The sequence below is a fragment of the Physella acuta genome, unplaced genomic scaffold, assembly GCF_028476545.2.
Source record: "Physella acuta isolate Inbredline_101_S28 unplaced genomic scaffold, ASM2847654v3 ptg000457l, whole genome shotgun sequence".
Taxonomy (NCBI): domain Eukaryota; kingdom Metazoa; phylum Mollusca; class Gastropoda; family Physidae; genus Physella; species Physella acuta.
In genome coordinates, this window is record NW_026731976.1 from 321,187 (window position 1) to 335,208 (window position 14,022).

Below are 14,022 nucleotides of genomic sequence, written 5' to 3' on the forward strand. Positions count from 1 at the left end.
TGTGGCTGTCTGGGGTGTGGGTGTGTGGGGTGTGGCTGTGTGGGGTGTGGCTGTGTGGGGTGTGGCTGTGTGGGGTGTGGCTGTGTGGGGTGTGGGTGTGGCTGTGTGGGGTGTGGCTGTGTGGGGTGTGGGTGTGTGGGGTGTGGCTGTGTGGGGTGTGGCTGTGTGGGGTGTGGCTGTGTGGGGTGTGGCTGTGTGGCTGTGTGGGGTGTGGCTGTGTGGGGTGTGGCTGTGTGGGGTGTGGGGTGTGGCTGTGTGGGGGTGTGGCTGTGTGGGGTGGGGCTGTGTGGGGTGTGGCTGTGTGGGGTGTGGGTGTGGCTGTGTGGGGTGGGGCTGTGTGGGGTGTGGCTGTGTGGGGTGTGGCTGTGTGGGGTGTGGCTGTGTGGGGTGTGGCTGTGTGTGGTGTGGGTGTGTGGGGTGTGGCTGTGTGGGGTGTGGCTGTGTGGGGTGTGGCTGTGTGGGGTGTGGGTGTGGCTGTGTGGGGTGTGGCTGTGTGGGGGTGTGGCTGTGTGGGGTGTGGCTGTGTGGGGTGTGGGGTGTGGCTGTGGCTGTGTGGGCTGGGGCTGTGTGGGGTGTGGCTGTGTGGGGTGTGGCTGTGTGGGGTGTGGCTGTGTGGGGTGTGGCTGTGTGGGGTGTGGCTGTGTGGGGTGTGGCTGTGTGGGGTGTGGCTGTGTGGGTGTGGCTGTGTGGGGTGTGGCTGTGTGGGGTGTGGCTGTGTGGGGTGTGGCTGTGTGGGGTGTGGGTGTGGCTGTGTGGGGTGTGGGTGTGGCTGTGTGCGGCGGCATGGAAACCAAATATTTACTGCCAATGTAGACTCTCCTGTTGCTTTCAATGTCAATATAATCATCTATGTGCTTCACACGTTAACATTGTTTCAATTTTATTAGGATGGATGCTGCGGGGGGGGGGGGGGGACTGGTGGGATAGAGGAATGGACGGAGGGAGGGGGGTAGGGAAATTTTTATATCCCGTCGAATATATCTTGAGCAATCAAGGGGGTCAGGGACGGCTCACACGACCAAAGGACGGTCATTGAACGTCTGCTGTGTGACAGTCTGTGTGACACGTGATCTGTGTGACACGTGATCTGTGTGACACGTGATCTGTGTGACACGTGATCTGTATGACAATCTGTGTGACAGTCTGTGTGACAGTCTGTGTGACAGTCTGTGTGACAGTCTGTGTGACAGTCTGTGTGACAGTCTGTGTGACGTGGTCTGTGTGACACGTGGTCTGTGTGACAGTCTGTGTGACACGTGATCTGTGTGACAGTCTGTGTGACATGTGGTCTGTGTGACAGTCTGTCTGACACGTGATCTGTGTGACAGTCTGTGTGACACGTGATCTGTGTGACACGTGACCTGTGTGACACGTGGTCCGTGTGACAGTCTGTGTGACATGTGGTCTGTGTGACAGTCTGTCTGACACGTGATCTGTGTGACAGTCTGTGTGACACGTGATCTGTGTGACACGTGACCTGTGTGACACGTGGTCCGTGTGACAGTCTGTGTGACAGTCTGTGTGACAGTCTGTGTGACAGTCTGTGTGACAGTCTGTGTGACACGTGATCTGTGTGACAGTCTGTGTGACACGTGATCTGTGTGACAGTCTGTGTGACACGTGATCTGTGTGACAGTCTGTGTGACAGTCTGTGTGACAGTCTGTGTGACACGTGATTTGTGTGACACGTGATCTGTGTGACACGTGATCTGTGTGACACGTGATCTGTGTGTGCTACATGGTTACTCAGACAAGCCAAAACGTTTGAAGTCCCCATCTTTGATGTAGACATCTTTGATGTTGACATCTTTGATGTTGACATCTTTGATGTTGACATCTTTGATGTTGACATCTTTGATGTAGACATCTTTGATGTTGACATCTTTGATGTTGACATCTTTGATGTTGACATCTTTGATGTAGACATCGTTGATGTTGACATCTTTGATGTTTCCGTTGATGTCATTATGACATCAAAATGTCATTACAGTCAGACCCCGCTCCAAATTTACTTCTTTATTTAAAAACTGTTGATTCAAGTATCACCATGGTCTAGTCACCAGTAACTGGCCAGTGATGGTCTAGTCAACCATAAATGGTCAGCAATGGTGTTAAAACGTGTGTGGTTGAATTGAGGAACTTGATGATAAACTGAAATGTTGAGTCTGACGTGCGGACCGACTAGAAGTTTGCGACTGTTCCTAAAATAAAATGATTGTGTACTGTTTTGGGGATGGGGATGATGGGGTGTTATTTTTTTACGGAACGCAATTATGTTGTGTGTCATAATGTATATTTCGTTATGAACTCTTGATTTTTGTTGATGTTTTTGTCCATGAACTTGTGATTTTGTTGATGTTTTTGTCCATGAACTCGTGATTTTTTTTTTATGTTTTTGTCCATGAACTCGTGATTTTGTTGATGTTTTTGTCCATGAACTCGTGATTTTGTTGATGTTTTTGTCCATAAACTCGTGATTTTGTTGATGTTTTTGTCCATGAACTCGTGATTTTGTTGATGTTTTTGTCCATGAACTAATCATTTTTTGTGCCACCAACAGCAATACGCCACGTTGCCGGTAAAGAATTTTCTTTTACACAAACATTCTTTACGTCACAATGTTTACGTCACAACGTGTGAGGAGAGAGTGAGGCAGGAGATGACGTCATCCACAAATGACACATTATTACCAGCAAAAGATTTAATAGACGTCTAAAAACTGATTCACTTGACGTCATCCCACACTCTCGACTCATTATTACCTCATTAATCATCACATTATTACCTCATTAATCATCACCTTATTATTTCAGTTTGCTTTTTTATAGCAATCTTTTCAGTTTACTTCAGCTGACCCACCCTGACCCACCCATATTGTTCGTGTCTATCATGACAGCTGACCCACCCTGACCCACCCTGACCCACCCATATTGTTCGTGTCTATCATGACAGCTGACCCACCCTGCCTTGCTGTGGTTTAAAGCGATCTACTTCTCTCTCTCCCCCCCCCCCCCACATACAAATACAAACAGATTTTGCGACGTCACATCATTTCGAGATATTCGTGTTAGATGACGTCACTGCCCACGTTTGGGTTAGGTCTAAAAATAAACTCCTCCACTGACCTTTGACCTGACCTTAACCCCGCCACTAGCTTGTGCTCTGCCCCTTCCCCAAACCCATCTGGTGCTCAAAAAAACACGTGATACCCACTATACAATGAAATCCTTGGATTTTTGCCACTGGATAGTCCCCAGCAGACAACCTGAATATGACAACCTGACAGTGGCAACCTGACAGTGGCAACCTGACAGTGGCAACCTGAATATGACATCCCGCGGTGAGCGCCCTTTGCCTGGGACTAAAACATTGCTAGAAATTTGAGATGAAAGAAAACGTGTCACAAACACGTGCCACAAACACTGCATTAAATTAGACCAACCCTGCGGCTGACACTTGCAGATCAAAGTTGTTTTGTTTTTTTTTTGGGGGGGGGGGGGGGTTCTACAGACCGACGATCAATGACGTCATGCATATAGAAATAAATGTTTCCATTTCCTTGAGTTGAGCTGACTATCTTTTCATTGGTCACATTTTCAAACAATCACGCTCATCACTCATTCTGATCCAACGCAAATTTAGTACGGTGTTTTGAATGTGTCATATTTCACATTTTCTGTTTTTTGTGTGATCACCTTGCACCTATCTCTCACCTTTGCTTTGCAGGGCTATGAGGGTTCCCTGCTTAAAATAACCAACAAAAATGGAAAAAATACTTCAGTAAGTATGTCAGCTTCATGCCTGTAGCCTACGTCATCAGACCCACGGAGAGGTGGCACCATATGTCAAGTTACCGTATGTCAAGTTACCGTATGTCAAGTTACCGTATGTCAAGTTACCGTATGTCATGACGTATATGGAAAACACCAAATGTTGGGACACCATATATGGGACTACCATGTGAATACTACACGTGTAAACACGGGATAATCTGAATACCACACAATGTGAATCCCACACAATGTGAATACCACACAATGTGAATACCACACAATGTGAATGCTACAAACGAAACAAGACCATCTGCTTTGCATGAATGTGTTTTATGTTTAATGTTTTGTGAATTAATTTGATGTGTTTTCATCAACGTCTTTTTTTCCATCGCGACGTCATTTGGATGCGTCACGATGACGTAGTTTTGATGTCTTATAAAGACGCCATCTTGTATTGATGCGTCACGTCAATGTGTGTTTGGGTTAGCCAATCAAAATCTCACACCTAATTGAATTAAACCAATCAATTGTTCATGTCAAATAAGAATTTAAAAAAAAAGTTTCTCGTTTTTTTCTCAGCCATATTGGTGTGGCAACAAATATTTTTACAGTAAGAAACTAAATGTTAAGTCGGAATTTTAAAATGTTAAGTCGGAATTTTAAAATGTTAAGTCGGAATTTTAAAATGTTAAGTCGGAATTTTAAAATGTTAAGTCGGAATTTTAAAATGTTAAGTCGGAATTTTAAAATGTTAAGTCGGAATTTTAAAATGTTAAGTCGGAATTTTAAAATGTATGTTGATACAAAAGCCAGAGATTTTTAAAATGTATGTTGATACAAAAGCCAGAGATTTTTAAAATGTATGTTGATACAAAAGCCAGAGATTTTTAAAATGTATGTTGATACAAAAGCCAGAGATTTTTAAAATGTATGTTGATACAAAAGCCAGAGATTTTTAAAATGTATGTTGATACAAAAGCCAGAGATTTTTAAAATGTATGTTGATACAAAAGCCAGAGATTTTTAAAATGTATGTTGATACAAAAGCCAGAGATTTGTAAAATGTATGTTGATACAAAAGCCAGAGATTTTTAAAATGTATGTTGATACAAAAGCCAGAGATTTGTAAAATGTATGTTGATACAAAAGCCAGAGATTTTTAAAATGTATGTTGATACAAAAGCCAGAGATTTTTAAAATGTATGTTGACAGTTTTTGACCTTTCTCGTGCAGCCTGTCGGGTTCGTGACCTTCAGTTCCAGGATGGCAGCAGAAACAGCTAAACAGGATCTTCAGGTAACTTGACAAGGTCATCTGTGTGACACACATAAGCCATCTATGTGGCATAAATAGGTCTTATGTGAGTCAAAAAGTAGGTCATATAAGAAATATAAGTTACCTATGCAGCAAATAGGTCATCTGTGATTTATAATTAGATCATATGAGAAACATAAATATGTCCCCTGGGAGACATAAGTAGGTCATTTATGATGCATACGTAGGTCATCTGTGAAATATAAATAGGTCATGTGTGAGTTATTCAGTCTCTGTCAATTTAAACTCATTTACTCTAACCCATTTGGAGCACCGTACTCCCAACATTTACTCTAACCCATTTGGAGCACCGTACTCCCAACATTTACTCTAACCCATTTGGAGCACCATACTCCCAACATTTACTCTAACCCATTTGGAGCACCGTACTCCCAACATTTACTCTAACCCATTTGGAGCACCGTACTCCCAACATTTACTCTAACCTATGCGGAGCACCATACTCCCAATATTTGCTTATATAGAATCATATTTGCTTATGTTTTAGGGCGTCAGGTTTGACCCAGATTTGCCACAGACATTACGACTGGAGTTCGCCAAATCCAACACGAAGGTGACCAAACCTAAGCAAGCATCGCCCCAACCGACAGCAGCACACCCGACCACCATCATCCACCCCATCACTGGTCGTGAGTATTTGGGTCATCTCCACCTAGACCAACAAACACAAACACATGTCTAACACTCACTGATGCTTCAACCAAAATCTCATTTATGACTTTCTTGGTTTTCCATACTTTTTGGCCTCAGCACCTCCCCATGTAGTTGAGCACACTACACACCAGACACTTGTGTACACACAACTGTAACACCTTGTTTTCTTGACTAACCTCCCATGTAAACAACACACCAGCACCAGATCGGCATCACCACATGCACTCAAAGATTAACACATCTTTCACGTGTGCAACTAAAAACTATTCTCAAACACATCATGTGACCTATATCATGTCACTATCCTTGACTTTCATCCCCTTGCTCAAGTCCGCTTTACACATCGCTTCTCATTGGTCGACCAGGAGTCACGTGTCAAGCTGTTCACCAATCAGCATTAAGACTGTCATATCCTCACGTCCTTTTATTTGACTATCCGTCACTTTATTTACATCACTATTGCATTTCTGACCTCATTTTTTAAATGTTCCATCATTGATAGCAGAACTAACGGAACCGCTGCATACACACATGCCCACACAACCTGCCTACACACACCTGCCTACACACACCTGCCTACACACCTGCCCACACACACTTTCCAACACACACCTGTCCACACAACCTGCCCACACTCACTTGCCCACACTTACGTGCCCACACACACCTGCCCATACATACTTACCTACACACCTGCCAACACACTACCTACACACATACCAACACATTACATACACACATGCCAACACACTACCTACACACTTGTCAACACACTACCTACACACCTGTCAACACACTACCTACACACACTTACCAACACACTACCTACACACCAGTCAACACACTACCTACACACACTTACCAACACACTACCTACACACCAGTCAACACACTACCTACACACATGCAGCAACACACTACCTACACACACTCACCAACACACTACCTACACACCAGTCAACACACTACCTACACACATGCACCAACACACTACCTACACACATGCAGCAACACACTACCTACACACATGCAGCAACACACTACCTACACACTTGTCAACACACTTACCAACACACTACCTACACACACTTACCAACACACTACCTACACACATGCAGCAACACACTACCTACACACATGCACCAACACACTATCTACACACATGCAGCAACACACTACCTACACACATGCAGCAACACACTACCTACACACATGCAGCAACACACTACCTACACACTTGTCAACACACTTACCAACACACTACCTACACACATGCAGCAACACACTACCTACACACTTGTCAACACACTTACCAACACACTATCTACACACATGCAGCAACACACTACCTACACACATGCAGCAACACACTACCTACACACATGCACCAACACACTACCTACACACATGCAGCAACACACTACCTACACACATGCAGCAACACACTACCTACACACTTGTCAACACACATGCAGCAACACACTACCTACACACTTGTCAACACACATGCAGCAACACACTACCTACACACATGCAGCAACACACTACCTACACACATGCACCAACACACTACCTACACACATGCAGCAACACACTACCTACACACATGCAGCAACACACTACCTACACACTTGTCAACACACATGCAGCAACACACTACCTACACACTTGTCAACACACATGCAGCAACACACTACCTACACACATGCAGCAACACACTACCTACACACATGCAGCAACACACTACCTACACACATGCAGCAACACACTACCTACACACTTGTCAACACACATGCAGCAACACACTACCTACACACATGCAGCAACACACTACCTACACACTTACCAACACACTACCTACACACATGCAGCAACACACTACCTACACACATGCAGCAACACACTACCTACACACTTGTCAACACACCTGCCAATCTCATTTTGCTCCTATGGAAACAAAGGTCACTCTCAGTGTTTATAACCCCTATCACCCCCTCCTATCACCCCCCCCCCCCCCCCCTATCACCGTCAAACCAACACTTAACCATCACTTTCACAGAGGAATTAGGGGCCGCCTTTTTTCCTGGGGGCCCAGAAGCCTGGGCCACCGCGCCTACACTAGCACCGTTTCCAGAACTTGCACCAGCACCGCCCCCTGGGGCAGGACTCCCCCACCCCGCCCTACTCTCCCACCACCACCACCCCGCTGCACTGGCTCCCATGCCTCTAAGGGTCAGTACCACCATTTTTTTTATTCTTTTCATTCTGACCGTTACATCTAGAATCTTCTTCTCGATGTGTCAGTGTTATGTGGCATCTGTTTGCCTGTATGTCATATGTTTGCCTGTATGTCATATGTTTGCCTGTATGTCATATTTTAAACCACCCCCACCCCTGGGCCCATCCCAAAAAAAAATAATCCAATTCTATTTATAGTAACAGTATCTAAATAAAATTTGTAGTTGTTATTGAAGCAACAAAAATTGTGTTTTAAAATAGATTTCTTTACTAACTTGAACTGCAAGCCATATTAATCGTTTCTCTGATCACGGTCAGATGTATAACCTTGACCTTCATGGCTACCCTGACCCTGAGTGAACCAAATTTATCTCATTTTATTTTTCGCAACTAAGCCAATACATTCACAGCTTATCTAATCCAAAACTGCTAAATGACCTAATCCTAACTTACTAATAACCTAACCCTAACCTGCTAATGACCTAACCCTAACTTGCTCCTATAAAAATGCTTTTAGTTGTGCTTTTTTTTTTTAAGTTTTTTTTTCTCGCACTCCTGGTAAAATGTACCCAGCATTAGAACTTATTGTAAAACGTCCTTTGTACAGGTCACTGTGTGGTAGTACATGTCGTTGGTAGTGGACAATGGTAGTTGGTAGTGGACAATGGTAGTTGGTAGTGGACAATGGTAGTTGGTAGTGGACAATGGTAGTTGGTAGTGGACAATGGTAGTTGGTAGTGGACAATGGTAGTTGGTAGTGGACAATGGTAGTTGGTAGTGGACAATGGTAGTTGGTAGTGGACAATGGTAGTTGGTAGTGGACAATGGTAGTTGGTAGTGGACAATGGTAGTTGGTAGTGGACAATGGTAGTTGGTAGTGGACAATGGTAGTTGGTAGTGGACAATGGTAGTTGGTAGTGGACAATGGTAGTTGGTAGTGGACAATGGTAGTTGGTAGTGGACAATGGTAGTTGGTAGTGGACAATGGTAGTTGGTAGTGGACAATGGTAGTTGGTAGTGGACAATGGTAGTTGGTAGTGGACAATGGTAGTTGGTAGTGGACAATGGTAGTTGGTAGTGGACAATGGTAGTTGGTAGTGGACAATGGTAGTTGGTAGTGGACAATGGTAGTTGGTAGTGGACAATGGTAGTTGGTAGTGGACAATGGTAGTTGGTAGTGGACAATGGTAGTTGGTAGTGGACAATGGTAGTTGGTAGTGGACAATGGTAGTTGGTAGTGGACATGGGCAGTTTGTAGTGGACATGGGCAGTTTGTAGTGGACAATGGTAGTTGGTAGTGGACAGGGGCAGTTGGTAGTGGACATGGGCAGTTTGTAGTGGACAATGGTAGTTGGTAGTGGACAGGGGCAGTTGGTAGTGGACATGGGCAGTTGGTAGTGGACATGGGCAGTTTGTAGTGGACAATGGTAGTTGGTAGTGGACAGGGGCAGTTGGTAGTGGACAATGGTAGTTGGTAGTGGACAATGGTAGTTGGTAGTGGACATGGGCAGTTTGTAGTGGACAATGGTAGTTGGTAGTGGACATGGGCAGTTTGTAGTGGACAATGGTAGTTGGTAGTGGACAGGGGCAGTTGGTAGTGGACAATGGTAGTTGGTAGTGGACATGGGCAGTTTGTAGTGGACAATGGTAGTTGGTAGTGGACATGGGCAGTTTGTAGTGGACAATGGTAGTTGGTAGTGGACATGGGCAGTTTGTAGTGGACAATGGTAGTTGGTAGTGGACAGGGGCAGTTGGTAGTGGACATGGGCAGTTGGTAGTGGACATGGGCAGTTTGTAGTGGACAATGGTAGTTGGTAGTGGACAGGGGCAGTTGGTAGTGGACATGGGCAGTTGGTAGTGGACATGGGCAGTTGGTAGTGGACATGGGCAGTTTGTAGTGGACAATGGTAGTTGGTAGTGGACAATGGTAGTTGGTAGTGGACATGGGCAGTTTGTAGTGGACAATGGTAGTTGGTAGTGGACAGGGGCAGTTGGTAGTGGACATGGGCAGTTGGTAGTGGACATGGGCAGTTTGTAGTGGACAATGGTAGTTGGTAGTGGACAATGGTAGTTGGTAGTGGACAGGGGCAGTTTGTAGTGGACAGGGACAGTTTGTAGTAATTGCCTGCTGTTTTAGCAAATTAGTTCTACATCTACAAAAAAAATTATACGGAAAGACAGATATTAGTACAAGATATATACATATATTTGTTACGGTCAAAGCCCGAAGTCGGCCAAAGCCCGCATTGGCCAATATTGCCCCCCGTTGACCGGTCAAAGTCCGAAACTTAACTTGATTTCGGCCTTTGGCCAGCCAATCCGCGGACTGGCCATGGTGGACCGGCCAAAGTCTTAATTAGAAGATCATCTGGCTAGGGACGAATTAGAAGATCATGAGCAGATTTAGGATTTTTTATACCGTAAGGATCACGAAATTCAGTCTTTATTGATTATTAATTAAAGTAAATGAGAGAAACATTCAAATTATTTTATTGTACTATAGTCCCAAGTTGAACATTTATGTCATTTAGAATTACATCTTTGGACATCGTTGCCACAGGATCCACAAGAATGGGCTGCACTACAATATTTTTCACAAACTACACAGAATCTGTTGGCCATATTATTGTCACGCAACCTGTCTGGACGTTCCGCCACGGCAGCATATGTGTTAGCTGAGGAAGTCGTTGCATTTATGGCAACCTCCATTTCTTGTTCAATGTTCTCAAGATCTTCCTCAGTAACTAAATTATCGAGAGCCTCTCTTGGTAGATTTGAAGTGCTAAGTCCCGCTTTTGTTTTGCATCCAAACAAGACTTCTTATGGCGATTGTTAGATTCCTTGATGATTTCTGTGAACTAGTTTAAGTTCAGGCCACATGGTCTTTAGTTAAGAAATTCTCTGCCATTAGGATTTGGATTTTTTATTTTGGCAGACATCTGGTATGTCTGTCACTTGGTCTGACGGCCCTTTTGGTCCATGTCGCATGGCATATAGAATGCCATACAAACAATACGTTACTCACAATGAAACAGCTCCCAGAATACGATCACAGATAGGACATCTCGGCCAACGTATGAAATAATTTGTCAATTTTAAACTTTTCAGACTTTGGCGCACATTGGCCGGCCAATGTAGGATAAACGCTGTCAAGTTAAAAGTCTTCGGACTTTGGCCAGTTCGTCCCGGCCAGTCCGCACATTGGCCGGCCAATGTAGGAAAAACGCTGTCAAGTTAAAAGTCTTCGGACTTTGGCCATTTCGTCCCGGCCAGTCCGCGCATTGGCCGGCCAATGTACGAAATACGCTCTCAGTGCTAAGCTCTTCGGGCTTTGGCCAAGAGAGCCGGCACATTGGCTGGTCAATGCGGGCTTTAGCCGTACTTCGGGCTTTGACCTTAATATATATATATATATATATATATATATATATATATATATATATATATATATATATATATATATATATATATATATATATATATATATACATAGTGAGAGAGAGTGAGAGGGGGGGGGATAGAGAGAGAGAGAGACCAAAAACTATGTCCACTCTTTCCTCCGTAAGTTTATTTTTTCTTTGTTTTGTTTAATTAATTTTTGAAACTTTTACAAAGATTTTTGTTAACCCTAATCAAGCAATGTTTGTTGTGCAATCATTAATGCACCCCATGTATACTTAGATTAATGTAATTTGCAACCACTTCATTTTTTCTGCACTCACACTGCAATTCATTTGTGTATACATTTTTTTAATTTCTCTCATTTTAACCCGATTGTGTTTCCATATTCTTTTCACACGTCGTAGATTCCGATGCGGGTCAGCCCCATCTTTGCCCCGCCTCCAATGCGCAGTAATGTACGGAATTATTTTTAATTTCATTTCTTTTTTTGGTATTTTAATTTTTGTACCGTGGCAATGATGGTTGTGTCACTGACATCTTTGTATCATGACAACAAAGTTGGTGACATTGACTCACTTCTGTCATGACAACAATTATGGAGTCACTGACATTTCTTGTCATGACAAACTATGTCAAATTTATCGATATTTTAGCTTTTTTGGCTGTGTTCAAAACCTTAGCACCCCACTCTTTTGGCTGTGTTCAAAACCTTAGCACCCCTCTCTTCTATCGAAATGGTTGCTCCTACTTGTAGACTGGGGATTATCTTTCTTTTTTTTCCCCCAACAATGTCCTATTTTTCATTCTTCCCTATCTGCATAGAGTGACTTCAATAAAAATGAAATGTTAGGGCGGCAATGACTTTATCAACTGTTGAAAGACGCAGTCATATTTTCTTATACATAATAAATGACGATTGGGGCAAAACCAGCACCAACATAATTAAAATTAAATTCCTTTGTCTTTTAAAGGTAGAAAATGTACTTGTGTCAAATACTTTTTTTTAAAAAGATTCGTGTATCTTTAGGCCATTTTATTTTATTATCTAAATATGTAGTGCCTTCCTATAATAGAGTTGTCATTGTGGTAGAGATTAGACCAAAAGTTTTGAACAGCCAAAAAATGTCACAGCTTTCGCAAAAATTGTCACCACCTTTTTTTCTTTCGTAAGAACTGTCACTTTTGCACTTATACAAATTTCATTTATGTATGGTGCACCAAATTATCACAATTGCTTATTTTAAAGTTATTGTTGTTTTTATGCGTCTCACTGCACAGGTTGTGTCCCCTGGTTGTGCTAAAAATAACCGGGTCAACTTTTTTTTTTTTTTTTTTTTTGCTGCTCACTCACGTAGTTGTAGCACACCCACGTGTGGTAGCAGTTAAGTCAAGAAAAAATGGCTTTCATTATGTTAAGCACCTACCACACACAATACGTCAAGTATAAACTTTTTTTGTTTAATTTTTTTTTAATAAGGTTATTAATGATGATAATAATTTGATAAGGTTTAGTTTAAAATTATTTGATAAGGTTAATGAATACAATAATTTGGTAAGGTTTAGTTTAAAATTATTTGATAAGGTTAATGAATAAAATAATTTGATAAAGTTAATGAATAAAATAATTTAATAAGGTTTAGTTTAAAATTAATTGATAAGGTTAATGAAAAAAAATATTTCATAAGGTATTAGTATGAGAGGGCAGAGTGGCATTAGTATGAGAGGGCAGAGAGGCATTAGATAGTATGGGGATGCAGTAGGGATGTAGTATTAGGCAGTGTTTGAAGCATTACCAAAATGGCTTAAGCATGTTTAGTCATTGATTATTTTTTCATGATTCTAATTTACCAATTTCAGACTGGATTGTCTTTTTAAAAGTTGTTTTAAGATTTGTTTTTCCAGCTTTTTAGTTTGCGTTATTTGTCAATCAATGATAATAGAGCTAAGTCCGTCCCTCTGAATTTCTTCGTTTATCAGGTTCAGCATACAACGCTTCTAGCTCCACCCCCTACCCCTGTAGCCGCCCCCACGGCCGGACAGCCGCCCACATTAGTGTCAGCTCCAATTTTAGCTAACCCGGTATGTTTGGTGGTCTACGTCATTTAGTTGGTGGTCTACGTCATCTGTTTGCGTGTCCACGTCATCGTCTGTCAGCACTGTACTAGACTGCAAGTGTCAGCAAATCCATGTGGACACTGCCACTGTCTCGCCGTGTGAAGACAGCCGCTGTCTCGCCGTGTGAAGACAGCCGCTGTCTCGCCGTGTGAAGACAGCCGCTGTCTCGCCGTGTGAAGACAGCCGCTGTCTCGCCGTGTGAAGACAGCCGCTGTCTCGCCGTGTGAAGACAGCCACTGTCTCACCGAGTGAAGACAGCCACTGAACTAATGCCATTGGTGACATGTTTGAAACACATCAAATTCATTTGAAAAGGCTGCGTCCCATGGATTGGTTGGCTAGATCACGTGTATCTAGATCAATTCTTGACCAGTCTAGTTATTCTGTGTAGCCTTTTTTTTTTTTTTTGCCTTTTCAATCATTTTGTGTTGTAGCCACGCCCAGATGTCAGTTTAGCATAAATATAAGTCGTATAGATCTAGATCTAAGCAGAGTTTCTTCCAGG

General features: G+C 43.0%; 1 protein-coding gene across 13 annotated transcripts in view; it reads left to right on the plus strand.

Moving 5' to 3' along the window:
* Nucleotides 1-14,022, plus strand: part of LOC131943511 (DAZ-associated protein 1) — a 140,621-nt gene that overhangs the window by 117,545 nt on the left and 9,054 nt on the right. For 9 of the 13 annotated variants that reach the window (XM_059303670.1, XM_059303669.1, XM_059303675.1 and 6 more), the window contains 6 exons: nt 3,727-3,780; nt 5,007-5,069; nt 5,596-5,737; nt 7,822-7,994; nt 11,807-11,857; nt 13,380-13,481. In XM_059303670.1, coding sequence (XP_059159653.1) covers nt 3,727-3,780; nt 5,007-5,069; nt 5,596-5,737; nt 7,822-7,994; nt 11,807-11,857; nt 13,380-13,481 — 585 coding nt within the window. The remainder of the gene's footprint in view (nt 1-3,726; nt 3,781-5,006; nt 5,070-5,595; nt 5,738-7,821; nt 7,995-11,806; nt 11,858-13,379; nt 13,482-14,022) is intronic. The other 4 variants (XM_059303679.1, XM_059303681.1, XM_059303680.1 and 1 more) reach the window with 2 other exon arrangements.